Here is a 27,611-nt window from a genome sequence, read left to right on the forward strand (position 1 = left end):
TTGTTGGACTAGAATGTAAATAGTCTATCATGCTCTATTTTTATGCATCAAAAAATACTGATATTTATTTTATACAACTTCTAAAAGAGCTAAAATATCATTTTCTGATGTATGAAACATGATTTCTTTACTAAGGAGGAGAAACACTACCTAAAGTCTCACTGTAGGTTGCTCTCCAACCCTCCGCCGTAACTGATGCATCTGTAACAAACTCGAGAAACAGCTGATTGGATGAGGACCTGAGGTTGGGCGGCAGCTCACGTCCACAGAACTTCCCCATTAGTGGGGCCAGGGTGCTCCCTCCATCGTACACCGCCACATAGTCAAAGCGACAGCTCGAGGAGGCTTCTAGACTGAAAGAGTTGAACCTATAGGACAGGGACACATACATACAGTTAATGGTCACTATGGAGATGCTGCAGAACAATCTAGTTTCTCAGAAAGCGATACCAGTAATGGGAGAGGGGTGTTTCCCTGAAAGAAAGACAGATTATGGGTGAAGTGCTTCCTGTCTTACATCAATACAACATCACAGTGGAGTTTGTTGCACAAAGGGAAAGACAGAAGATCAATACTTGAATGCTTTTCTTTTTGAGCATCTGTCTCTCTTGTGGAGCATAGCTGTCATGATGGATGCCTAGCAGGATTCAAACTGTAAAGATTTTTAATTTTATTGCTCCTCCAATGACCAGAGAAGTGAGCAGACCAAAGACAATGTCATTTTAGATGGTGAGAATGGGGGTCCCGTAAAGACATAGCTGGACTTAAAGGGATAGTTCACCCAAAAATGAAAATTTGATGTTTATCTGCTTACCCCCAGGGCATCCAAGATGTAGAGGACTTTTTTTCTTCAGTCGAACGCAAATTATGATTTTTAACTGCAACCGCTGCCGTCTGTCAGTCAAATAATAGCAGTGATTGGGAACTTGAACAATAAGAGTCGAAAAAACTTCCATAGACAAATCCAAATTAAACCCTGCGGCTCGTGACGGCACATTGATGTCCTAAGACACGAAATGATCGGTTTGTGCGAGAAACCGAACAGTATTTATATCATTTTTACCTCTAATACACCACTATGTCCAACTTCGTTCAGATTCCAGTTAGTGAGGTCTGATCGCGCTCTGACAACGGAAGTGATGTCTCGCGCTCATTGAAGTATATGGGCGAGACATCACTTCCGTCTTAAGAACGCGTTTTTTGACCTCACTAACAGGAAGCTGAACGAAGTTGGACATAGTGGTGTATTACAGGTAAAAATTATATAAATAATGTTCGGTTTCTCGCACAAACCGATCGTTTCGTGTCTTAGGACATTAATGTGTCGTAACGAGCCGCAGGTTTTAATTTTGATTTGTCTAAGCAAGTTTTATTTACTGTTATAGTTGAAGTTCCCATCTACTGCTATTATTTGACTGACAGACGGCAGCATTTGCAGTTAAAAATCATAATTTGCATTCGACTGAAGAAAAAAAGTCACCTACATCTTGGATGCACTGGGGATAAGCAGATAAACATCAAATTTTCATTTTTGGGTGAACTATCCCTTTAATGTCAACTTGTCTTAAGACATTGAATAAGCTCACCGAGCCTTGATCATGCATAATCATGGTTTATCTAAGAAAAATGAACAGGCATTTTTCCATCCTCTCTCTAATCCTTAGAATTAAGAGGTGCATTTATTTCTGCTGTGCCTTTAAGAAATAAAGCAGGAAGTGCTACACATAGCCAGGAGCAACACAAGGTTTGAGAGACTTTTCGTCATTTAAAGGATTAGTTCACTTCAGATTAAAATCACCCCCAAGATGTTCATATCTTTCTTTCTTCAGTCGAAAAGAAATTAAGGTTTTTGAGGAAAACATTCCAGGATTTTTCTCCATATAGTGGACTTCAATGGTTACTAACTGTTTGAATGTCCAAATGTCAGTTTCAGTGCAGCTTCAAAGAGCTCTACATGATCCCAGGTCTTTTCTAGTGATACGATCGGTCATTTTCTAAAAAAAATAAAAATGTATATACTTTTTTAACCACAAATGCTCATCTTGCACTGCTCTGCTATCCGCCACGCATGACATAATCATGTTGGAAAGGTAAAAAATAATGTTGTAGGTGAAAATAATGATCCAGTATTTACAAATCGAACATGCAAAGACTAATCCAAATGCCCTTTTCAAAATATAAAAAGTTAAAAACGATTTCGGATGATTTTGAAGTTGGAGGAGAAAATTTGATTTTTTGCCCACACGTGACCTTTATAACATAATTACATAATGTGTGGCGGATCGCAGAGCAGTGCAAGACAAGCATTTGTGGTTAAAAAGTATATACATTTTTTTTTTTTTTTTTAGAAAACGACCAATCGTTTCATTAGATAAGAGCCTTATTCCTCAGCTGGGATCATGTAGAGCCCTTTGAAGCTGCACTGAAACTGTAATTTGGACCTTTAACCCGTTGAACCCCAGTGAAGTCCAGTAAATGGAAAATAATCCTGGAATGTTTTATTTTCGACTGAAGAAAGAAAGACATGAACATCTTGGGTGACATATGGGGTGAGTAAATGATCAGGAAATTTTAATTCTGAAGTGATCTAATCTTTTAACCCTTATTTTTGTGAACTGAAAGTTTTGAATTCTGTATGTTTTCATAGTCTGAATTATAATATACTTTCAAAACAACAGGAAATAGTTCAAACTCACTTGAGATCGATGATACGATTGTCACGGACATATATGTGGTATGTGCAGTTGATATTGTGATGGTAGTTGGTGATAGAATGAGATGGACTGCTGATTGTTCCTGCAGTACTATTAAACACGCCACCGCATGCTGTTAAAAACACATAAATACACATATTAATATTTGTACGGTTACACAGGAATCATAATAACCAACATATGGGGCTGAAATTTATAATAAAAGCACTATAGTTTTTTTTAAATGCCTTGTTCATGTGTTGGAGGCGGACAACTGTTTCTTTTGAGGAATATGGGCTGTCTTCCCAGTTCCAACATAGCACCAAGCCATAGAGCACTTGACTGTGCATTTCTATTGTGCACCATTTACAGTGAATGAGTTTGTTTGTTTGTGGAAGTAACAGTGGAATCTGCAATGGAATTCTCTTGCATATTTGCATATTCTCCCAAATCCCCTCATATTGTTTGAAAAGTGCAGCGTCCTCTCATTCCATTCATTTGGCTCATTCCACATTTCTGGGCTCAGTGAATCAGATCTGCATTACTGCCATGATAAACAACTCAAACTTACTCTAGCACACCTACATCCAAGCCACACCCACATCAGCAGAGTTACATTCAAAACACACTATAACAAACCCACATCACAACCATTCAAAAACTCAATGACTGAATTATTATTATATTCTACTGATAGTACAGTATATAGAGAATCAAAAAGTCGCATCAAATGTGCAGTTTATTTTATGGTTGAAGCTTACGTATGGTTCTGTATTCAGCCAGGAAGCCATTGTCATTGATTATTGAATCAGAGTAGAAGTTGATGAGCATTGGTCCAAATGTAGTAAAGATGCCTGGGATGGTATTTCCACAAAGAGTAGCCAATGGAGCACTACTGGTGGTTGTGCCTGTGTAGATCTTCACACCATCGTAGATACATGTGGAGTGTGCTAGAGGAGATGGAAAGGCATGATTACTCATCTTACAGAGCTGTTGTTTTCTTTAAATTTTTATTAGATCCCTTGTGTATGCCATAATTTCTTTCTTTTGAAGAAGTGCATACCCTCCAACTGGAAAGATTTAAAAGTGAGCACAATCACGGTCTGATCTCCAGCATCGATGATGTAATTACAGTTGGAGCCTCCCGGGTAGTGGTCTGGGTAGTTTGGAGAAACTACACGACCAGTTGGGGCTGTGAAATTGGCCCCACAACCTAAAAGATGATGTGATAAATTAAATTACTTGAATTATGGAAAGGGGAAGAAAAACTGTAAAGAACCAACCAAGCATACACCCCTATGATACATACTAGTGTAGAATGCAGCAGAGAAGCCTTTGCCAGGTGTTTCTGAGGACTGGAAACGAACCGTCATAATATTTCGGGGTGCAATGACTACAGCAGGGGCTGCAGTACCACAACCAGTGGTCAAGAGATTCTCATCATTCTGTATGTTGTCAGACCACACCTGTCAGATAAACCAAAGTCCCTTTAAGACAAGTCATTTCACTCGGCGGCCATCTTTGAAACGCCTCTCGGACATCCTGGGCATCATGCAATCTCTTTGAATGGGGAAACATCAAATTCTCCAAAACTGCCAACCTTACGATTAAATTTCATATTTGAAATCACCAATGAAATCTAACAACAACCGGCTCATAAATTTAGTTTCTAAACGCTCGAATCATGACAAAAAAAAACTGTATTTTTCAGGCTGGATCAAGCTAATGCGCATGAACAGTACCACAACCAGTGGCATGCGTCTGACTGTTTCTATAGAAACCGGTGATTCTAACGGCCGCTGAAGTGACGCGCTGACTTTACCAGTCGGCGATTGGCTCTTATTTAGAAGGCGGGACTTATTCCGCCATATTGCGCGTTACACATTCTCCCATTCAAATCAATACGAGTGACACATCTTGTGTTATTCTTTAGTCTTTGGATAAACATAGGCAGAACACAAAAAATAAATCACCAGATCCAAACGGCTCTTAGGAAACACAACATCAGAGAAGATTTCTTATTAAACTGTCATCTTGTTACCTTGACATAACTGTTTTGACACTGTCCACTCGTGTCTGGGATCTGGAAGTCACTGGCAAAGCCCATTTCCAGATGGTTTCCATCATGGGAGATGATAGTCCAGGAACATTCAGTATTGGCTGGGAAATTCTGAGGATAATTGGGAGATTTGATGGTGCCTGCATCAGCATGGATGGTTCCTCCACATCCTGAAGAAGAGAAAGGAATTTCAGGATAAAAATGTCTAGACATGGGATATTTTTTTCTTTTTTACTGTATACCTGATGAGTCTGTTGACCAAGTGGCAGTGAATCCTCCTTTGGACACTGTATGATCAGCAAGGAACAACACAACTAACTTGTTGGAGCCTGATTGGATGGTTCCTGGAGAGTTGTGGCCACAATATTGACCAATAACGGGGGACCCTGGTGAGGCTCCATTGAAGATTGTAACTGAGTCCCATGTGCACTGGCTGTGCTGCTCAACTTCAAAGTATGTAAAAGTGAGCTAGACAAGAATATATGGAAAAGATGTGATATAAATGATACATTTCAGTGTTAGGTTTTAAAGAAAAATGCAGACCCAAGAAGCAGGCGTGACTTACAATGATAGTGTGGCCCACTGGAGCCTCGAGAAGCCAAGTACAGCGGCTCGGACTGGGGTAGTTGTTGGGATATCCGGGGCTAGAGATGACACCTCCCTCTCCACTTTGTGACCCTCCACATTCTGAGGAAAATCAAAGTCAGTTGAGCTCGTGCAGAATTTTTAAGAGTCGAGATCAGTCTCTGATTGATGGATGATACCTGAAAAGTAATACGTGGCTTTGAAGCCCAGATCACCCACAGCCTCATCGGACAGGAAGTGAACCCAGAGTTCAGGGGTGGACACTACTATGGGGACTGAAGGAGGGGACTGACCACAAAAACGAGCCAAAAGCTCTCCATTTATATCTCCTGCATTAGAGGAACAGACAAAACATGGGATATGTTTGCTTATCAGCAGAAGCGTTAAAATAGAGTCAAACTACTGTAAATGGTGCATTGGTCAGTGTGTAGAGTGTTGTGTATCTCTTAGTGTATTTGGAAAATCTTACCCAGTCTGAACTCCAAGTAGTCCCACTCACAGGTTTGGTGATGCTCTAGATGGAGCTCGTCTATAATAACCACAATGGAGGAATTCATATGATGCGGGTTCTGGATCAGCCATTCACAGTTCAGGTTGTTGCTGTAGTTTCCAATGCCAAAGTCAGGTGAGGTGAAGTTTCCAGGTTCACTGAGTATCCCACCACACACTACCAAAAGGGCAAAGATTCACCAATGAAATCAGGCCCCCAAAACAAAACAAAAAAATCACTAAATAAAAGTTCTTCTCTCTCACCTGCTGCCTCCTCTGAGGAGTAATCTGCTGTGAATCCACCATTAGAGACAGATGAATCAGTGCTGAAAATGACAGTCATTGTATTCCCTGAAGATTTCAGCTGGGTACCAGCAGGGACTGTACCACATAAACGACCCAAACGCGGGGCACTGGGTAACAGACCGTTTAGGACCTATCAACCCAAGAGGCAAAACAGCACTGAAATTAACAATATTCAGAGAAAAGCAATATGCGCTATGAATGACTGATTAAAAAAACAATGTGCATAAACTCCACTGCACCATATTGCATGATCCAACTTTGACACCTCTAAAACATACACATGGCCTCACCTCCACAAAGTCAAAACTACAGGTCCCGTGGTCCTCCAGCCTTAGGTCATTGATTGTAAGCGTGACCCTACGGCCTCGAGGAACAGTGATTCTCCAGCGGCATATTCGGCTGTGGGGGTACAGATTGGGGTAGTTGGGAGATGATATGGTCCCAAATGCTGCGTTCAGATCCCCACCACACTCTACAAGAGGAACAATGTCATGTTATCAACAGTTACCCATGGATCTGCTCCATAACCAACAGCATAACTTTGTAAGTAGACATCTTTTATCCAAAACAATCTCTCTGGTGCAACATGAGGGTAAAGAGTAAAGTGTCTTGCTCAAAGGCACGGTTTGTTCATGGATTTCACCTTCTAGATTGAACCAGGAACATTTTGGTAACCAGTCCTGATATTTACCCACTAATCTATATGACTGTAAGGATTTAAACACACTTGCCTTCAACACTGGCTTCAAATGATAAACTAAACCCTGCAGCATTCCCACTGCCATCACTGACAAACTTTACATAGGCAAAACTGTCTGCAGTATCCAGGGGAGATGGAAGGCTGTTTCCACAGTGTTTCCCCAACAGGCGACCTGGTGAAAAGAAAAGGTTAGATTACTACCCTCAACATTAAAATAACTCTAAACTCTCATATGTGTCAGAAGAACCCAAACCTGAAGCATTGTATTCACGAATTTCCACATAGTCATTGTTACAATTGGAGGAGCTCTGCAGGTCAAGGGCAGTGTAGGTAAGGGTCAGGTAGTGTCCAGTGGGACCTTCCAGGTACCATTCGCAGTTAGAATTGTCTGGATAATTTGAGTCTGGATAACCCGGGCTTCTGATGACACCACTCTGACCAAAGTAGGTACCTCCACATGTAGCTGAGAAGGAAAAGAATACTCCTTGAGTCAACAAAACACCAAGATCAGAAAAATGTTTTGGGGATTCAAAATGGATTACCAATGGAGTACTTGGCTTTGAAACCAATATGTGTGATGCTGCCATCAGTTCGGAATCTTAAATACATGGTAGTGCCAGATGAATGCTGTGTAGATGGGCGGGTGTTGCCACAAAGTCTGCCTATCGAAGCAGCGTCTGATGTGGGACCATCACGGACCTCAATGTAGTCATACAAACATCTAGTAGAGAAGATTGCAATCAGTCCAAATGGTTAAATGTTTATATGTAACAAAAATGTTATGTTCAAAACATATGAAACATACCCTGTATGAGGCTCAATGTAGAAATCACCCTCAAAGTCAAGTTGTACAGCCTCCCCAGTGGGAACAGTGATTATCCACACACAGTCGATATTTTGGGGGTAGTTTGATGGATAGTTAGGAGACGTGATGTATCCTGGTGGATCTCCATCATTAAGCTCAAGGAGACCACCACAAGCTGGAAACAAACATCAGGATTTACTCTTATATTTTCATAATGTTCATTCATTATCAAATTAATCTAAAATTATTGGAATATTCCAGATATCATCTAAAGTATTCACCTGAACTGTGGGCCTCGAATACCAATTTAAAGCCACTCGCCTCATTGGAGGCATCAGAGACAAAGTGGGCATATAGGCTATTGTCTGTGGTCTGAAATGTGGATGGAGCACTGGCCCCACAGAGACGCCCTGATAGAGTCGGTGAGTTGCCGTCAGGTCCATTCCGTAACTAACACAAAATAATCAAACTATTTAAAACTTGTCTCTCAAACACAAAAAGGTCACTTTATATAATGTACTGGTTCTGTTTTGGAAAAGTGCCCAGATTACACCTTCTCCTATAGTCACTCACCTCCAAGTAGTCACCTGTGCTGCACTGGTTCCCAAAACCCTGTATTTGGAAGGGACTTTGGAAAGTTACGGACACTCTAAACCCTGGGGTGACCATTATTTGCCAGTTACAGTTCAGGTTGGGCTTGTAGTTCTGTGGATACTGAGGAGAACTTAGAACTCCTCTGTCTGTATGGAGGAAACCACCACAACCTGATGGAGAAGGCAAGGGATAAATAGCTCAATGTACAACAAAATGTATTATGCACATCAAACATAATTTTGATTTTGTTAATCGACTTGCTGCACACCTCTGGAAAAGGATGCATTGAACCCCCTGCCATTAATGCTGCCATCAGAGATGAATCGCAGGAACATGGCATCACCAGTAGAATGCAAAGAGCCAGGCAGTTGCCGCCCACAAACCCTTGCAATCAGTGGAGACAAGTTGGTGTCACCTTAGGAGAAAATATACATGAGATTCAGTATTGAAAGTCAGCTTCGAGTTGAGATTTACGTTGAAGTGACTTCATTTGACAAAAGCACTACCATCTCTGATGACCAGACTGTCATGGAGACACGAAACCTCATCTTCCATTTCCAGAAAGAGCAGATTAAACTCAACAATAGAGCTGGGAGACCGGATTACCCATGAACACTCAAGGTTATGCTGATACAGCTCAGGCCAACCAGGAGAGAATAAGAACTTGGGAGTGTCTCCTGTCATCAATGCTCCTCCACATGCTCCTGAAAAGACAAAAATTGTGACCAATTGTGATATGAGACCAAACAGTTTTAAGCAAGATCTGAGCAAGATCTAAGAGGCAGAACCCTTGGGGAACTAACCTGGTTCTATAGTTGGCAAGGGACCAGATCCCTGAACGGCCATCCACTCAATGAGGAAGCCTTTCCCTCCAATCACAGTATCAGATTTAAACTCAAGAGTTATAGTGCTGCCTGAACTTCTCACTGGGTTGGGCAGAGTTAGACCACAGAACTCACCCAGAAGTAAAGCACTGGTGCTCGGACCATCATATATCTAGGGAAAGGAAAGCATCCACTTCATCTACATCACACCTGCATACACTTATTTTCTATTAAACCATTATAGCATTCAAAAGCTATATTTTAGACACGAGTACAGACCTTGAGCTTGTCATAATAGCAATTGAACAAGTCCTCGATGTCGATGTCCAGGAATTGTATCTCTACGTAGGAATCTGAATTCACCGTGACGGTCCAGCGGTAATCTGCATTGTTTGGGTAGGTGCGTGGGTAAAGAGGGGAGGCTATCTGTCCTGAACTGCCTGTGATCTCATTTCCATACACTGAGAAAGCAGAAAAAGAGTACAGATATTCATTGAGACCCATGCAAGTTTTTGGTCAAGAAAATGACTATTCAGCTCCAGCATTAACCAGGATCAGGATAGTGTTAACTGGTCTTTTTCAGTAGGGTCAACATCAAAAAGAAAAGAGTAATCCATCGCTCTGACTTACAGTGGGAGAATACTGCTCTGAATCCAGCTCCGCTGACTGAGGAATCCGAGACAAACTTTATCCAAAGAATGTGGCCCGTTATAGAGGTGTAGTTGGAAGGAAGGGAGTCACCACAGAAACGACCAACCAGAGTGCCATTGGAGTGACCTTCACGAACCTCCAGGTAGTCATTACTGCAATCTGAACTTTGTTGCAGCTGAAACATTCTGCATCACAAAAAAGTACAGAGTTGTTCGTTTTTGATGAATACTTTACTTTTGTGAGATCCATGTAACATATTGTGATCTGCTTACATGAAGGACAGCTGTAGACGGTTCCCAGGGGAACTGGTGATGGTCCACACACACTCCACATTAGGTGGGTATACATCAGGATAGTTTGGACTGTTAAAAGCACCTGACTCCATATACAGATGTCCACCACAACCTGGAAAAACAGGTAAGTGAATAGTTTTAAATTTCAGCCTAATTTTGGTGAATAATTCATATGTATTTTGTAATAAATACTGAAATCAAACCTGAGGTTGAGGCCATGTAGGTCGCTCTAAAACCTTTCCTTCCTACTGAAACATCTGAGATGAAGTTTACCACAAGGGCATTGCTGAATGAAGTGACTGGGTGTGGCAACTCATTCCCACAGTAACGACCTGGACAAAAATGTACTAACTATTACTGCTTCAGTAGTTTTTGAAGCATTTAAACTTTTCAAATATTTAACCAAGCATAATACAATAAAGTGTCAAGCATTTCTAATATCTAACTTCTCCAAGAAGTATGTCCCTGATGGTTCCTTTATTGATAGAGTTTGTCTTTACCGACAGATGGGGCTTGATAATTGTCTCCATCCAGGATCTCCACACGATCATGAGAGCAGTTACTGTACACCATTTCTACCTCAAAGTCAGTGAAGGACAGAGTCACATGGTTGACTGAAAGAAATATAGGATGGTAGATTTCAGGTACAGATATCAGGAAGTTAGGTACACAAGGTCTTGGCTTTGACTTTGAGGGTATGGATCACTTACATGGCTCCTGTGCCAGTATGATCCAACTACAGTTCTGATTAGGAGGGTAAGTGTATGGATAGCGAGGAGATGCAATCTCCCCTCCCACATCATCAGCTATTATATTGGATCCACATGCTGGAAATCATAAGAGTAATCAATGAGGCTTAACAATGAAACAAAACCATGACAAAATCATGAACAAAGAATGTAACTCACCTTCTGAGAACTGGGCGCTGAAGCCTTTATGGTTCAGACTGTGATCTGACCTGAAGCGAACATAGATGACATTTGTTGTGGATGTTATGGGAGAAGGCCTGGATGCTCCACAAACTTTACCCAGGAGTGGAGAAGACTGATGTGGACCATCATGGATCTAGAGAGAAGAACATGATTCTTCTTTTTTTGTCCATAAATTGGTCTCAACTGTGATACACTGGTCTGTAACATCATGAAATCACAAATGTTGCCACTGTGGGCATGAAACGCATCACACGCAGACAGAAACGTCAGTTACTCACAGCCACATAGTCAAAAGAACATGAGCTCTGACTTTCAACATCTAGATCAGTGAAGTTGAAGAAGACCCGATGCCCTATGTCCACTGTGATGACCCAGGAGCAGTCCACATTGTCAGGGTAGTTGCTGGGATACTGTGGAGAGTGGATCTCTCCACTTGGGGCTGTGACAATCCCTCCACATCCTGAATTTTCAAAGGGAAGATTTTAAGTCCATTAACAGGAAACTCAAATAATATAATTGCAGTATTCAACTAAAGATATAAAAGTTCTGTAACAGACAGTTAACTAACCTCCTGGGACCTCTGTCCAGGTAGCGTTGAAGCCTCTGCCATTCACGACTTGATCAGATGTGAATCGAACGGTGACAGCGTTACCTGTACTGGCCACCTGCAGAGGGTTATTGGGAGGGCGTGTGGTGCAAAGCTGGGCCAGTCGTGGGGAGGAGAGGTCAGGCCCTCCATATACCTGGACAAAGGTCAAAGGTGAAGCGATACTTACAGACTGCTCATTTTGAAGACAAAGGTAATGTAAAAATATCTGAATGCTGCTGCATTAGATAGCAAAATATCAAACCAAGTGGGTTCAAAAATCAAATGACACTAGAGTTTTCTTCAGACCCTTTTATCAAACTTGACTGTTCTTTGGCATCATGACTTTTTTCACCAACTAGTCCTAAAGTCGTATGTAATTCAAATATTATTTAGCTATGAACATTTTCCCAGGGTTGGGGAAAGTTACTAAAAGTAATGCATTATTGCGGTACTCCCTAAAAAGTAACTAATTGTATTACTTAGTTACTTTTCTGGAAAGTATAGCGTTATATTACTTTTGCATTACTTTTTCTCAACTAGTCTGGGCTGTTTGTTTGTTTATATAACAACAAAAAAAGTTCTATTTATGGCAAATGTAAAGGCCTTTTTTTTACACCAAAAGTGAAATGAATAAGGAAATGCAAATTCAAGCCTGTTCTGTAGAGGGCGCAGTTCATACAAACAAGACTTTCAGCTGTGCTGCCATTCTTGAATACATAGGAATAGGACGCAGGAGTAGTAGTAAATGAGTAAATATATGCTCACATTTAGTCTATAACTAGTCTAGAATAACCATCATGTTTACACAGCGCACACAACACCTCTGCACTCCTGATTTCTCTCAACATGGGGACAGGAGAGTTGTCAGTCAATAAATGGGAAAACAAAGTAACTTGCGTTACTTATTTGAAAAAGGAACTCAGATATTTTGTTGTAAATTTAAAAGTAATCCTTTACTTAGTTACTTGAAAAAAGTAATCTGATTACATAACTTGCATTACCCCACCATCTACCATAAAGTGTCAAAATATCCAATTTGATCAAAGTTTTGAACCGTAGCCTTTGCATTAAAAGTGTGCTTGTCTTTCTTTTACAATAAATACCCCTTTCATTTTAAGACAATTATACTTACATTTCTAACTGTTGCTCAAGTGTTCAACTATTAATGCAAATTGCATTTGCAGACACCATCACATTAAAAATGTATGTGATGAGCAGTGATGCAATGAACCATAGACCACTAAGATTCATTGCCGTTTTAAAACCACGTATGGTTTTTAACAGGCATCTGTGTGGCACAGAAAGTGTGTGTGTGCATGTGAGACTGTCTCTAAGCCCTCTCTCTAAGCTCTGATTTCCAGTTAATTTCTGCCCTGTTGGCTCTATTCAGCGCTACAGTGGAGGTCAGCATTCCACGGGTCTACGCTACAAAACATACACCCACAGAGCCCAGCGGATGCCAACAGGGCATGAGCAGGCACACACTCACATTAACACACACACACATTAATTTTGATCTCATAATGAACAAGTGGGCCATTTTGACTGTAGGGGACTGAATAACCCAATACATATCACCTAATACTTAAAGATAATAATATTTCAGAAAGTAAATCAAGAATAATCTTGAAATACTAGTATATACTAAAAAAATAGTATGCAGTATCTATCAATAAGCAACATAGAAGTATGTAACACTACATAGTAATAGGAAAAATCACATTTGATATTGTTTCCAGTTTTTCGTCACACTGGAAACTGAAGGTAGTTGAGTGTACTGCATCGTGGGATACGGTATCTCATAAATCGCGCTCAGTGTAAATGTTTTGCTGTTGTTGTTTTGCATACCTCCAGCTTGTCATAGCTGCAGTCAGGATGATACTCCACATCAAACTCAAGGATGGTGATGGAAATGCTACTACCAGGGCTGGTATGGATGTACCAGATGCACTCACGGTTTGCTGGGTATTTGTCAGGATAGCCTGGGCTGTTGAAAGCACCAGTGGGCCCAAAGAGTTCCCCACCACAACCTGCAGGGGGTGACAGTGAGGTACTTTGACTTTTTCTTTCCCTGTTTTTGATCAGGGATACTATGGAAGCTTGTTTCCGCCACTGAATAAAAAATAAGATAATTGGGACTTTATCTCACAATTCAGACTTTTTTTCCTTAGAATTGCATGATATAAACTTGCAGATGTGAGTTACAAAGTCAGAATTGCGTGATATAAAGTCGCAATCGAATGTTATAAAGTCATGTTATGACTTTTTTTCTCAGAATTACAAGTTTATATCTCGTAATTCTGATTTTTTCAGAATTGCTAGTATATATTTTGTAATTTTGACTTTATAACACGCAATTGCAAGTTATAAAGTCAGAATTGTGGGATAATCAACTTTTTCCCTCTGAATTGGACTTTATAACTCGCAATTGCGAGTTTATACCTCACAATTCTGAGAAAATTGTGAGATATAAACTCTCAATTGCGAGAAATAAAGTCAGTGAGTTTATATCTCGCAATTCTGACTTTATTTCTAGCAATTGCGAGTTTATATCCGGCAATTGTGACTTTTTATCATGCGATTCTAAGAAAAAAGTCAGAATTGAAAGATGTAAACTCGCAATTGTGAGAAAAAAAGACACAATTATCTTTTTTTTCTCCGCGTGGCGTAAACAAGCTTCCATAAGGAAACACATTAAAGTTCAAAGTTTGCAAAACAAAACGTTTAAAACAATCATTTATATAAATTGGAATCTCAATAGAAGGCAACCAAAGAACACTATGACAATTATTTTTGTACATGTATTATGTTTATAATCAATCACATTACCCTTGTATTTCCATCTGATAGCACAACAGTTTATTTAAGTGAAGTCTGGCAGTGTCTGTACTATTATGCATCTTGTTTAGTTTCAAGAGACTCTGTAAATGTGGTCTGAGATGCTGAAGAGGACAGACAGTTGCATTTAGTGTCCAGACAGGAAAAAATGTCTCAAATCAAGCTTATCAGAGGAAATATGAAACCATATTGACCCTCACCGCAAACAAAGCAGTAGCAACAAGACTAAAATGCGGTCAGAGTAATGTGATATTCACCAAAGATCAGTCAGAACGGTTTCATTCTCTCTACCCCCCCATTGTCTTAATCAATAATATCAATCTCAACAGCGTCCACAGGTCTGTGAGAGGACAAAAGAAGGGTGGAGCTACTTTTTACATTTTCAAAATGGATCAATTGGCTTGTGGCCATGAAATACTTTGTGGAATTGAGGAATTTGCACAGCACTGGCATGATTTATCCATCAATTCACTTTCTCTTATATGAAAGGGATGTGTTTTGTATCCATTTTTACTCTTTGTTTATCATTTTTCTCTCCCTCAGGAAGGTTTTTACAGCTGCAGAACAGAGCTGTGCACATTACATAATAACATTACAGTGTTCATTCTCTACACATCGTGTCCATGGAAACCAAGACCATTTCCTTCCAAATAATGACATCATCATCAGACAGGGGTGCATGAATAATTAAAAGTTCCGTATGATTTCAGAGCATATGTCTCTCTCTCTCTCACTCTCACTCACTCTGATCCTGCTCTGACTGCAAAAATAACAGTCCACACCCTTCAGCAATGTGGCTGGAATTCCCACAAGCACAAAGACAGAGAAACAAACACACAAAACCTCTTTAGTGTGGCTGCAGACTAGTGATATATGAGTAGGATATGGATTAAATGAAAGGTTTCTGATTAACTTAAATGCATTCTCTGTCTTATTGTGAATGATTAATTTGTGTTGACTTTAAGTGTGACATGGTGAGAGTTAAACGGTCGTCTCCAAAGACAGAGAACAAGGACAGAGCTTTTTTGGTGTGCTCTCTCTAGAGGAGCGTATAGCCTAGTTTTCCACTCTTTTATAGGATATAAACTAATACATTGGAATTCTACAGCACCAGCAGTAGCTACATCCAATCCTTCCTTTCTTTCTTTGCTGGATTCATTCATCACTGGTAATCAGCTCTTTCCCTGCTGGCCAATCAGAGTGAAGCCTTTCTGAGTGATGTCATTGCTTTGTCCATAAGGGCTGCTTTTTTTCTTACAGATTCAGTGTCATCACCACTCAAGAGACCTCTGGCTGCCCATCAGTGACTCTGCATATGTTATTTCCTTCTATTCTGAGAACCTCATCTGTCTTTCCACCGTCATACACGCCTAGATGTTTCACACAAAGCTTTGAGGTTGGCACAGGTCATGAATGTGGTACTTTCCATTGCAGACTTTAAAAATGGCCCATGAAGGTTAAGCACTATTTTGCACTCTATTCAAGAAAAGTGCCCAATCAGCTTTGTATTGGATCTTACCATTCTGGTACCAGTCCATTTGGAAGCCTCTGTATGAAACTGACATGTCGGACCGGAACACAATGTGAAGGCTGGTACTGGTGGTGGTATTGGCTGGAGGAGGTGTGTTCCCACAGAATGTACCAATCAAAGGAGACTGTTCATTTGGACCATCATACAGCTAGATAGGAACAAAAAGAGAGATTATTTATATAATAATATCCACTGTCTACAATAAAAGTAAAAACACAAAAACACAAACTAAAACACATTAAAATTACTAAAACTTTAAAATTAAAATGGAAATATAAAAATTAAAGTTGAATGCAAAATATTAATAAAAACTATAATAGTATATTAATGATACTAAGACAACACTGTGTCTGGTCGCTGGTTTTGCCCAGTCCATTTGGAATAATATATATGTCATATATATATATATATATATATATATATATATATATATATATATATATATATATATATATACATATACATATACATATACATATAAGTAAAACAGTAATATTGTGAAATATTATTACAATTTAAAATAATTGTTTTCTTTTTGAATATATTTTTTGAAGTAATCTATTCCTGTGATCAAAGCTGAATTTTCAGCATCATTACCCCAGTCTTCAGTGTCACATGATCCTTCATTGTAATATTCTGATTTGCTGCTCAAGAAACATTTATGATTATTATTAATGTTAAAAAAATATTTGTGTACTTTTTTTTTTTTTCAGGATTCCTTGATGAATAGAAAGTTTAAAAGAATAGCAATATCTGAAATACAAAGCTTTTGTAACATTATACACTACCTTTCAAAAGTTTTTTTTTAAATGAAATTAAAGAAATTAATACTTTTATTCAGCAAGGATCCATTAAAATTGAACAAAAGTGACAGTAAAGACATTTATAATGTTACAAAAGACTAGATTTCAAATAAATGCTGTTCTTTTGAACTTTCTATTCATCAAAGAATCCTGAAATAAAAATTGTACACAAATATTTTGTTCAATTGTACACAAAAAATGTTTCTTGAGCAGCAGATCAACATATTATAATGATTTCTGAAGGATCATGTGACACTGAAGACTGGAGTAATGATGCTGAAAATTCAGCTTTGATCACAGGAATAAATTACTTTATAAAGTATATTAAAACAGAAAACAGTTATTTTTAACTGTAATAACCAACCATCAGTAATTCAGACCATCTGTTCTACTGCCTTTGGAGCAAAAACTGAGCTGTTGTTGGCTTGTGCACAAAATTTCACATTCCATAAAGCAGACATCATTACATTTCAAAATATCCAACACAACTGTCTATGTATTTACCAAACGGATGAATGCCTATCTATGGAATGAGGTTTATGAAAATGTAGCCTCTTTCAAGACAGCCTGAGGAAAAGAAAAAGCTCTGAGCTCAGAAAACAACTCCATGTCTACAAGAGGCCCCATGATGTCATCACTGTTTGGATTGCCATAGTGATGAGTGAACTAAGAGGAATTCAAAGGCCCATTGTACATTTGTAAAGACTCTGCCAGTAAATCAGTGTAATGTATTTGAATGGCAAACTGTCCAGCATGAATAAGACTACTTGACCCCTTCAAAGAGAAATAAGATAATACAAGCTTGAAAAGACAAGCAGACTCTCCTTGAGTCAGAATAACCATCTCAGTCTCTCCAAACAGTCAAAATCGACAATTCTTATTTTTTATGTAATATTGCAGTCGCAAACAATGGCAAATGACAACGATCCAACCAATTCTCAATGTACAAAATCAAGTCCCGCCCTTGTTTGAGAAGCTGTTTCACTTGGATATATGTCACAATAGTGAAGAAAACACTTCAGTTTTGTGCAGACTTGAAGGTCAACAAGAACCAGCATTCACAACCCATTTACACAAAGTGACATATTTCAGAGCAAAATGGGTGGGGCTTGATTCTATCCATCAGGAACTGATTGGATCACGAGTAGTGAGAAATTCATATTAAAATGGAGCTGGACTGAAGGCTAAAGTTCAAATTCACCATCAGAAGCATCTCAACTTCTTTTTCAAATCTATAATTTCTATAACTATACTCAAGATTTTTAGACAAGAATCAGCCTGAAAATGATGCCTAAATAACTATTTGGTCCTTCAGAGGCGGAGCAAGCCATTCATTCATTTTGATGATAGATTACAAAAATAAACTTTTTTTTAAATTTACAATAACATGCCCCAATTAATCATTCAAAATAAAATCAAAAAGTCTACTAAGAAAGTAAATACAGTCCATTTTGATTTCATGTTGACTTTAAGCAGCAAATGTACCTGTACATTTTAACATGTGGCCTAATTATAAAATGTGTTTTTAGGCTTGATAAAGCATGTGCTGACCTTCACATAGTCATAGGAACATCCAATGTTTTGTTCCAACTCAAAAGTTATAAAAGTGTAGTTGATGGTGTTGCCCATGGAGGCCTGGATGGTCCAGCTGCAGTCGGCACGAGATGGGTAGTCATTGGGGAAGTTCACACTCTCAATCTTTCCCCGGCTCCGATTTGCAATCAACAAGCCCTTGCAAACTATAGGAGAAAAGCCAGTCCTGATTAACATCATATTAATAATATGAGATGGAATGAATTATGTAATATAAAAAACTTGGAGAATGTTTTAAACACCAATATGTGCAGGAATTCATTAAAACTAGTGGCTTCTTGCCATGAGGATTTGACCCTGCAGTAAAGTTTTAGAGTCTGGGAAACACACTGGCATGTGACCACTGACAGCCAAAGAAAAGGCAAATGAGAATGCACAAAAGAAGATAAATAATGCTGCACTGAACTCCATACTGTGACATTTCACCTCCACAAACATAATTAAAACAAGACTAAAAAGCAGAGATCCAAAACAAGTCAGTGTCCTCTAGGTGAACTTATCGCCAAATACAAAAACAGAAGCATTCAAGTCCATTATTCATGGAAACCGCAGCACTGCAGTAATCTTTAATTATTCATTTACAAAAAAAGTACCATGTTATTATTACGTTATTGGGAATGCACCATGGTATTCTTTGAAGTATAATTTAAATAGCATAAAATACAGTGTAAAAATTATTGTCTCACTCAGTATTTTTGTCTTGTTTTCCAGTACACATTTACTTGAGAAGCAAAATAATCTTGTTTTCTTTTTTTTTTTACCCCACTGACCGATCTTTTTTACTTGTTTTAGGCATAATCTAGGCATAGGCATAATCAATTTTTCTTCTGAAAAAAATGATTTGATCTTGATTTAAAAAGATATTTGTACTGTAAAACAAGACAAATATACTAAGAAAGAAAATATTTTGTTTGCAGAGTATGAATGCAGTATGTATTCATGTTTAAGTATAAATAGGCCTATATAAACAAATCCACTGATATCATCTCTGTACCATGGTACTGCCACAATACTTCTTTTGTAAGAAGTTTTGCAAAAAAGTCAGGCCATTCCTAAGGTTTTCTGGGCTTATGATCCCAGGTGTTCGTGTGTCACTCACTGGTTTGGTAGTTAGCCAGAAACCCTCCTGTGTGGATGATGCTGTCTGTACGTAGTTTCACATACATGTTCTCTCTGGAGGAATTGATGGGAGGAGGAATCTGATTTCCACATAGCTTGGCCAGCTGAGTAGCACTGGTGCTGTTGCCATCATACACCTGGTAAAACATATAGACATCAAGGAAAGATTCAAACTTAATTCCTTGAATAGAGAACTCTACAACTGTGTAGTAAATCCAATTCAATGTACCGCCAAGTAGTCATAGTAGCAGTTAATACTGTTCTCTAGGTGAAAGTCTCCAAAGCTGAGCTCAAGCCTGCTTCCAGCACTGGTTTTGATGTGCCAGTAGCATTCAGCGTTGGCGTGATAGGGCAGGGGGTAGTTGGGGGAGGTGAAACCTCCGACGCTTGTGGTCAATGTCCCACCACAACCTATAACAGAGATGGAATAATATAGTCCACTGACCAACTGGTGCATATTACACATAAAACTGGAATGCAAACCAGAAGACAATGTTGTCAAAATGATCCCCGTTCACACAGATTCATGAAAACGTCAAAATTGATGCTCTATTATGCTGCCTGGCCAGTAGTTGGCGATGTCACTTTGTAAAGAAACACTACACACCTATATACCTATATACTATACGCATATGCATGACATTACCATTTTCACAAATTTGTAGTTTACATGGAGACGAAAATTGTAGCGCTTTTGCATTTGAAACTTGTTTTGAAAAGCTTGCGGTTTCAGGCACCCAAAACGCCATTGTCGTGTAAATTACGTTTTGAATTAAACAACTAAAAAAAAGTTTAAAAAGTTTAACAGTGTTGGATAAACAGCCCCTAAAACTATTAAAAATTGTTTTCTTTATTGAAACATAAATATCATATGAAAAACTTGTTGAAATGTTGCTTTGCCAACTGAAATAATTAAAAAGTTTTAAAACATTACTAAAATTACTAAAACTAAAAGTTAAAAATATTATATTAGGAATATTATTAAATATTTAATATTATAAATGACAAAAAGCCAAATAGAAATATTCAAAAAACTAATAAAAATAACAAAAACACATAACTAAATTACTAAAACTATTAAAAATAGTTTTCTTTATTGAAATAAAGCTGAAATAAAATAAAAATAAAATATTTATATTATATTATATTATATTATATTATTAGATTAGATTAAAAACTTAAACTTAGTTTATTTCAGTTATTTACCAAGGCATTTATAATTTTAAGTACTAAAATTACAAAAAATATTGCATTATAAATATTGTAAAATATGAAATATTATAAATGACTAAAAAATAAATAAATACCTGTCTGTGTGCCATCCCAGTGGGCTTTAAACCCCCTATATGTGAGCGAATGGTCGGATCGGAATTTTAGCCACAGCCTGTTGCTATGGGATACTATTATGGGTGGACCATTTGTTCCACAGAACCGACCAATCAGGGGGGATGTTTCATAGCCTCCATCTCTGTAAAAGAAACAAAAGTGTTTTAAAGCCAAAAAGTGACCATATCAACCCAATATAGTGGAAGGGTTTCTCACCTGATCTCTAAATAGTCAAAACCACAGGAACTGAATCCCTCCAGCTCAAAGTCTGTGATGTTAAGCATGATCTGCATGTTGACTTCCACTATGATTCTAAAGACACACTCCCGACTGGTGGGGTAATTGTCAGGGTAGTTGGGCGAGCTGAACTCCCCGGTGGGTGACCTAAACACCTCACTGCAATCTGCATGGGCAAAACATAGATTTAATGTATGAATATGAATGTAGCTCAGAACGAATTTGTAAAAATCGCATTTCAAGTGATTTGATCAGAATTCAACCAGATATGCACAAAATTTCTAAATCGGACAATAAAGCTCACTTGACTTAAAAAAGGCCATCTAAACCCAAGCTTCCCAATGAGACTTGTACTTTCATGGATTTTCAAATTGGATTTTCATATCCAGTTACTGCAATAAGATTATACCTGTGCTCGCATTGATGGAGACATAGTTGGCAGAAAAGCCTTCCGCAGACAGACTGGAGTCAGAGACCAGCAGGACGGTCATCAGACTATCAGTGCTGGTTAGAGATGGAGGAACTGACCGCCCACAGAACCTGAGCACAAAATAACCAATATTTTCCAACATATTCATTTGCAAATCTTTAATTAAGTGGCTTAAAATGCTAAGATTTTTGAATTCTGACCTGCCCAGAAGAGTGCCAGTTAGCGCTGTGCCATTATCATAGACATCCACATAGTCATATGCGCAGTTAGTGTGATACTCCAGGTTGAAGGTTGTGAATGATAGACGGATGAGGTTGCCGGGCGGAACGGAAATGTACCAGGTACAATTGGCTCCATGAGGGTAGTCAGTGGGATGACCTGGGCTGGTGAATGAACCTGTTGGTTCTGTGAGAGTCTCTCCACAACCTGTAAAAATGTACACAAGTGTCAAAAAAATTTGAAAATACTTTTATGAATGGAGAAACATTTCAGTTTCCAGGTCTACCAATATCACCATACAAACTCAACTCACAACTGATTCTAAAAGAGCTTGACATTACTAATCTAACTACTAAATCAGACCAAACAATAGTCCATTTTTTAATTAGATTAAACCACTTTTTCCTTTTGAATGAAATATAAGCATATTTATAATATCTAAGAGTCCATTTATAATAGAGTATAATTTTTTCACTAACATAGTTGAAGTGCATTCTGGGATTGCCTCCTTCACAGAGGATACATGCCAAGAAAGCAGCATAATATTGGTGTCTATACTGTAGAAATGCTACAATAAAAACCTGTTAACTGGCTAACTGTAAATTACCTAACGATTTACGGTAAAAGACGGTAAATAGTTTAACATCAAATTATAGAGCATGTAATTTTACTGTAAAACACTGACAAATTTATGTTTTATAAGAGTAAATCTATTAATTACCATATAATTTATGGTGAAAAACAGTAAACGGAAATTCACAGTCCCAGCATTACCCATTACATATGATTATATTTTATTTAAATAGTTTTGTTTCTTCTTATTTTTATCATCAGTAATGTACATTAAGATGTTTTCTGTAATAAAATACTAGTAGTAAAATCATTGTCATCAATTTCCATTAGTTTTTTGCCGTAAAATTAACAGGATATTTATTACAGCGACAACTTTCATGTTGAGAATGTGCCTGCTTAGTCTGGATATGCAGCTCATTACATAGTATCTACAATATATTTAAATATACAATCTTTATTTGAAGGAACAAAACTATAGTTTACCTTGCTCTGCGGATGCAAACTCAGCAGTAAAACCATGGTTGGAGACACTTGAATCGGTTTTGAATCGGATGAACATGGACTTCTGGGTGGATTCCAGCATGGGAGGCATGTTAATGCCACAATATCGACCAATCAGAGGGGAGCTAGCACTGGGACCATCTCTCACCTGAGAGAGCAGAGAGTGAAATTTCAGAAGATATGCAAAGTGAAATCTGTATTTTGAGTGAATAGGGTTAGCACAATGCTAACATTGTACCTCCACATAATCAAAGGCGCATGTGCTGCTTCCCTCGACGTCAAAGGTGAGGAAGTTGAGAGTGACCACAAAGCCCTCGGGTTGGTTAATGACCCACTCACACACTTTGTTGTGGGGGTATGGGTCAGGGTGCATGGGAGTGCGGATCTGACCATTTCCAGAGAGCGTTCCTCCACAAGCTAGCAAAAACAGTTAAACTCTAAGATCATGTCAAGACTGGACAGGGTTCATTTATCATACTAGTATTTAATTATTTATGATAATTAAAGCTAAAGCAGCAGCATATTCATTGACTTTAACATTTCTAACAGTTCTAACATTTTGAATCGATTTTTGTGTTTAATCTTAGACAGGACACAGTAAGTGAGGTATGCTTTGCATCATACATAGCTCCATCAACCGAAATCTTATGTATATAAGAGGATGTATTTAGGTCCAAAACATGCTATGCACAAGCATGCTAATGAAAATTTGGTAACATTTTATTTTACACAGTATCCTTGTTACACGTTACATGTAGAATTACTATGTAATCACTATGTAATTACTATGTAATTACTATAAATTATGCCTAATTACATGCAACTAACCTAAACCAACCCTAATCGTAACACACATTAAAAATATGCACATTAAATATATGGTAACACTTTAGTTTATTGTCCAAATCTCACTATCAACTAGCTGCTTATTAGCATTGCATATTACTAGGATATTGGTTGTTTATTAATACTTATAAACCACATATCAATGTCTTTCTGCATGAACATATTCTACATCCCTTAATCCTACCTAAACTTAACAACTACCTTTCTAACTATTAAATAGCAGTTTATTGAGGCAAAAGTCGTAGTTAACAGTTCATTAATAGTGAGAATTGGACCCTAAACTACAGTGTGACCAAAAAATGAATATGGGACTGCATGCTTGCAAAGCATTCATGTTCGAGTTTGCTTGCATGGAGTATGTTTCTGGAGTACTGTTTTTATTCTTTTCCTTAACTTTCCAGAAAAATTACATTTGACATTCAGTGGGCGTCATACAGTATGCTATATATAAAAAGGAGGTTTCATTGTCTCACCCAGTTCATACAAGGCCCTGAAGCCAGCACGGGACACAGAGCTGTCGGACTTGAAACGGATCCAGAGTCCATTAGTGGTGGACAATATTGGTGCTGGCAGGGTACTTCCACAGAACTTCCCAATGAGTGGGCCGGCTTCACCCGTCCCGTCTCGAACCTGAAAGATTTGATAGACAAGGCGTCATGATAAGATCAAAATGCTACTTACTTTTCTTGTCATCCACCTTAATTGCACAGATCCTACCTCCACAAAATCAAAAAGACAGCCACTGTGAGTCTCCAAGTCCATGTGGGTGAAGTTGAGCGCCACCAATTCACTGCGTGGCTGTCTGATGATATAAATGCACTGCCTATTGTGAGCATAGTTATTAGGCCAGTTAGGAGAGATGATGATGCCTTCTGTGTCTGTAAAGACGCCTCCGCAGCCTGGGTCAGCTGATGGCACACAGAGTAAATTGCATTACACTCAAGCAATTTGTCTTAATATTGCAAGACTGTTGGTTTTGCCCACTTGAACCTAGCATTGGACCCAGGATCATGTTCCACTCGGAGTTTACAACTTTTAGAATGTGACACCTGACTTTTAATATCTTTATAATACCAATAAACAGCTTTATGAGCATTTAAAAAGACAATATTCTACTGATGGATCTGTTAAAATGAAACATAACTCAGAATTACTGCTAATGCATTTCAAATACAACACATCATTTACATAAGCAGTGACTGCAAACAAGAAAATAGTGCCATAAAATTCAACTGTTCACATACACTACTGTTCCAAAGTTTGGGGTCAATACTTTTATTCAAAAGCACATATTATATGTTGTAACAGTAGAGACATTGATAATGTTTTCAACACTGATATTATTAGAAATGTTTCTTGAGCACCAAATCAAATGATTTTTGAAGGATCTGAAGATTGGAGCAATGGCTGCTGAAAATTCAGCTTTGCCAAATCCAAACTTTTAAATGGTAGGTGTATTATCCTCCCTAAAATCTCCCACAATTCCCCTGTCTTGTGTTTTGGATGGCATGAACATTACTTACATGGTGATGTAGTGTATGTAATGTGAAATCCCCGATCACTGATGCTGAAATCAGAGTGAAAGTGGATCCAGGCAGATGGTCCCGTTGTCTGTAGAGGTGGTGGTGACGCTGTACTGCAGTATTTTCCCAGAACTTGGTCCTCTGGGAGCAGTCCATCTCTGATCTATGAAATAAAGCAGGAAACTGAAGCATTTTAACACATTTGCACAGAAAACAGTTTACATTTGAATGTGGATCCAGGATGCAACAAGCTTGCGTACCTCCAGGTAGTCAAAGTTACAGTTATCATGGTGCTCCAGACTGAGGGTGCCAAAAGCGAATGTGATGAGCAGACCAGGGTTCACATTCACAGTCCAATAACAGTCCCGGTTAGGTGGATAGTTACCTGGGTAACCAGGTGACTTGATGTCACCGTATGTATTGGTCAACTCCCCACCGCACACTGGAAAAAAAAAAAAAAAAAAAAAAAAGTAGTGGAATAAGATACGATTCATGCTAATGCAAACAGTTGCTATTATCCTAAGTTTTGAAATCACTTGCACATTTACAGTTCTTCTACAAATTTTTGTAGGCAAAATCTAGCCATTTTAATAGAAATCCACGCAATCAGGGGTTTTGTGTGAAGACAAAAGATTTCCCCATGCAGATTTCCCAAAGGTCTTGGGACTTGGGAAAGTCACTCCAAAGGGAGTTTCTGAACTCTCTGAAACGCCTTGAATGGAGTCTTGAGTTTAAATAATTTCAGACTGGCAAAAGAGGTGCTGCAAGAATATAAAATATGTGAAAAATAATGTTTTTTGAACATTCAAGCATGAAAACTTATTTTAGTAGACCCCAAAAACAAAATCTTTGTAAAGACTTTGTAAAGCCTCGTTTCCACTGAAATTACTTGGAACAATTTGTCCCAGGAACATTTTCCCCCAGACCTGTTGCTGTCTGCATCAATCGCAGTCTAAAGTACCGTGAAGAAGTGTCTGGTAACGTATGACTGCGCGCGACTTTCCATTTCCCGCTGTATTTCGTCCTCCGCATGTAAGCTTAATAAAAGCCTGAACCTCGTTGTCAGTCCATTGGTCGTATTTTTTAAACTCCATTGTTGAATCGAATAGCAAACAACTCTTACTGCATGCGCCGCAACAGAATTTTAAAATAGTGGTTGAAATAAAATGCTGCATGGAGTCAACCAATCAAAATGCAGCGTGAACTCAACCAAATCAGCATGTTCAGTGGCCAAGTCCCACTCCCCGAAAGTTCCTGAACTTTGAAAAAGTACTACCTCGAGAGCAGGGACTTTCTGAGGGGCGAATTTTTAACTAGAACTTCATTTAGATCCTGGTTCCTGCAGTCGAAACACACTGAGTACCACCCCAAAGTCCCTAGTTCCTGCAGTCGAAACGGGCTTAAAAGAGCATAATATGGCCTCTTTAAAGGCGTTCTCGGTTTACCTGGTGCCTGGGATTGCCAGGCGACGGTGAAGCCGCGGCCACTGACTGAATGGTCGGAGCGGAACCAGAAGTACAGAGAATTATGGGAGCTGAAGAGTTCAGCTGGGGCGGCGGTGCCGCAGTATTTCCCAATCATGTAAGCTGAGGCAGTCTCGCCATCGTGGACCTGCAGGAAATCAAAGTTGCAGGAGGCGCTGTTCTCGATGTCGAAGAAAGGGAAGGTAATCCGCAGAATCTGGGAAGAACAACAGATTACTGAACACGAGGAAGCACAAAACCCAAAGTTTAATTCCATAGATAAGTGGCCCAAGGTTCACTGATGTGCCAGGTAACTTTACTAACCTTGCTAGGGTCGGTTCTGATGACCCACGCACAGCTGACCTGGTGATCATAATCGCCGGTTCCAGGATTTGTAGGGTAACTGAAAGTGCCAGCTGGACTTTCCAAAACTCCTCCACACTCTGATACACATAAAAAGTCATGATGTCACCATATCAATAAACATATACTATCACATACTTACTCACTGGTGTAACAAACACACCTTGCTGTGGAGTTTGGCACTGCGGGCCCGTCCATTGGGAGGTGCAGGTACAGGTGTAGCCGTTGATGCCGTCAGTGCAGGTTCCTCCGTTCTGGCAGGGATTGCTAGAGCACTCGTTCACGTTCTGATCGCAATTCTGACCCGCCCAGCCTGGGTCACAGCGACAGGTGTAGCCAGTGGCAGTATTCTTGGGAAATAAAGACAAAAATTATGTTGGCTGCTGCATTTTGATGGAAACAGAACAAAGTTGGGAAGTTATAAGAGATGATTAGAAATGTACACTTACCTCGCACTGGCCATTTACACAAGGGTTACTAGTGCCACAAATGTCACTGATCTGAGTACAACCCGTAGGTCCATAGCCATTACCCACGTATCCAGGAGGACAGGTACATGATGGGATAATACTTCCTGGATGGACCAAAAATGAACCCATTTATAATGCAAATCAGAAATGATTCTTCTACTCAATTTTATTTTACATAAACAAGCGGAAAGATTGATTTTTGAAATTTAAAAATGACAAAAAAAGAAAGAAAAATACTTGGTTTAATTTTGGGTTA

General features: G+C 38.8%; 1 protein-coding gene across 1 annotated transcript in view; it reads right to left on the bottom strand.

The window, feature by feature from the left end:
* Nucleotides 1-27,611, bottom strand: part of cubn (cubilin (intrinsic factor-cobalamin receptor)) — a 40,703-nt gene that overhangs the window by 7,021 nt on the left and 6,071 nt on the right. The window contains exons 10-58 of the mRNA XM_067377274.1: nt 27,335-27,459; nt 27,049-27,235; nt 26,847-26,965; nt 26,505-26,739; nt 25,320-25,501; nt 25,060-25,222; nt 24,254-24,444; nt 24,010-24,166; nt 22,929-23,107; nt 22,673-22,838; nt 21,598-21,823; nt 21,377-21,507; nt 20,947-21,133; nt 20,712-20,872; nt 19,634-19,815; nt 19,385-19,541; nt 18,244-18,431; nt 15,878-16,037; nt 13,369-13,550; nt 11,500-11,674; nt 11,210-11,391; nt 10,908-11,064; nt 10,710-10,826; nt 10,500-10,613; nt 10,203-10,331; nt 9,979-10,111; nt 9,686-9,891; nt 9,335-9,516; nt 9,035-9,227; nt 8,738-8,935; nt 8,500-8,646; nt 8,211-8,401; nt 7,919-8,087; nt 7,638-7,812; nt 7,375-7,553; nt 7,086-7,295; nt 6,864-7,004; nt 6,423-6,604; nt 6,091-6,262; nt 5,807-6,004; nt 5,517-5,666; nt 5,318-5,439; nt 4,995-5,220; nt 4,735-4,922; nt 4,003-4,159; nt 3,757-3,906; nt 3,455-3,643; nt 2,697-2,826; nt 151-368 (exon numbers count right to left, since the gene is read on the bottom strand). Of these exons, the coding sequence (XP_067233375.1) occupies nt 151-368; nt 2,697-2,826; nt 3,455-3,643; nt 3,757-3,906; nt 4,003-4,159; nt 4,735-4,922; nt 4,995-5,220; nt 5,318-5,439; nt 5,517-5,666; nt 5,807-6,004; nt 6,091-6,262; nt 6,423-6,604; nt 6,864-7,004; nt 7,086-7,295; nt 7,375-7,553; nt 7,638-7,812; nt 7,919-8,087; nt 8,211-8,401; nt 8,500-8,646; nt 8,738-8,935; nt 9,035-9,227; nt 9,335-9,516; nt 9,686-9,891; nt 9,979-10,111; nt 10,203-10,331; nt 10,500-10,613; nt 10,710-10,826; nt 10,908-11,064; nt 11,210-11,391; nt 11,500-11,674; nt 13,369-13,550; nt 15,878-16,037; nt 18,244-18,431; nt 19,385-19,541; nt 19,634-19,815; nt 20,712-20,872; nt 20,947-21,133; nt 21,377-21,507; nt 21,598-21,823; nt 22,673-22,838; nt 22,929-23,107; nt 24,010-24,166; nt 24,254-24,444; nt 25,060-25,222; nt 25,320-25,501; nt 26,505-26,739; nt 26,847-26,965; nt 27,049-27,235; nt 27,335-27,459 (8,358 nt within the window). The remainder of the gene's footprint in view (nt 1-150; nt 369-2,696; nt 2,827-3,454; nt 3,644-3,756; nt 3,907-4,002; nt 4,160-4,734; nt 4,923-4,994; nt 5,221-5,317; nt 5,440-5,516; nt 5,667-5,806; nt 6,005-6,090; nt 6,263-6,422; nt 6,605-6,863; nt 7,005-7,085; nt 7,296-7,374; nt 7,554-7,637; nt 7,813-7,918; nt 8,088-8,210; nt 8,402-8,499; nt 8,647-8,737; nt 8,936-9,034; nt 9,228-9,334; nt 9,517-9,685; nt 9,892-9,978; nt 10,112-10,202; nt 10,332-10,499; nt 10,614-10,709; nt 10,827-10,907; nt 11,065-11,209; nt 11,392-11,499; nt 11,675-13,368; nt 13,551-15,877; nt 16,038-18,243; nt 18,432-19,384; nt 19,542-19,633; nt 19,816-20,711; nt 20,873-20,946; nt 21,134-21,376; nt 21,508-21,597; nt 21,824-22,672; nt 22,839-22,928; nt 23,108-24,009; nt 24,167-24,253; nt 24,445-25,059; nt 25,223-25,319; nt 25,502-26,504; nt 26,740-26,846; nt 26,966-27,048; nt 27,236-27,334; nt 27,460-27,611) is intronic.

The sequence above is a fragment of the Chanodichthys erythropterus genome, chromosome 23, assembly GCF_024489055.1.
Source record: "Chanodichthys erythropterus isolate Z2021 chromosome 23, ASM2448905v1, whole genome shotgun sequence".
NCBI lineage: Eukaryota > Metazoa > Chordata > Actinopteri > Cypriniformes > Xenocyprididae > Chanodichthys > Chanodichthys erythropterus.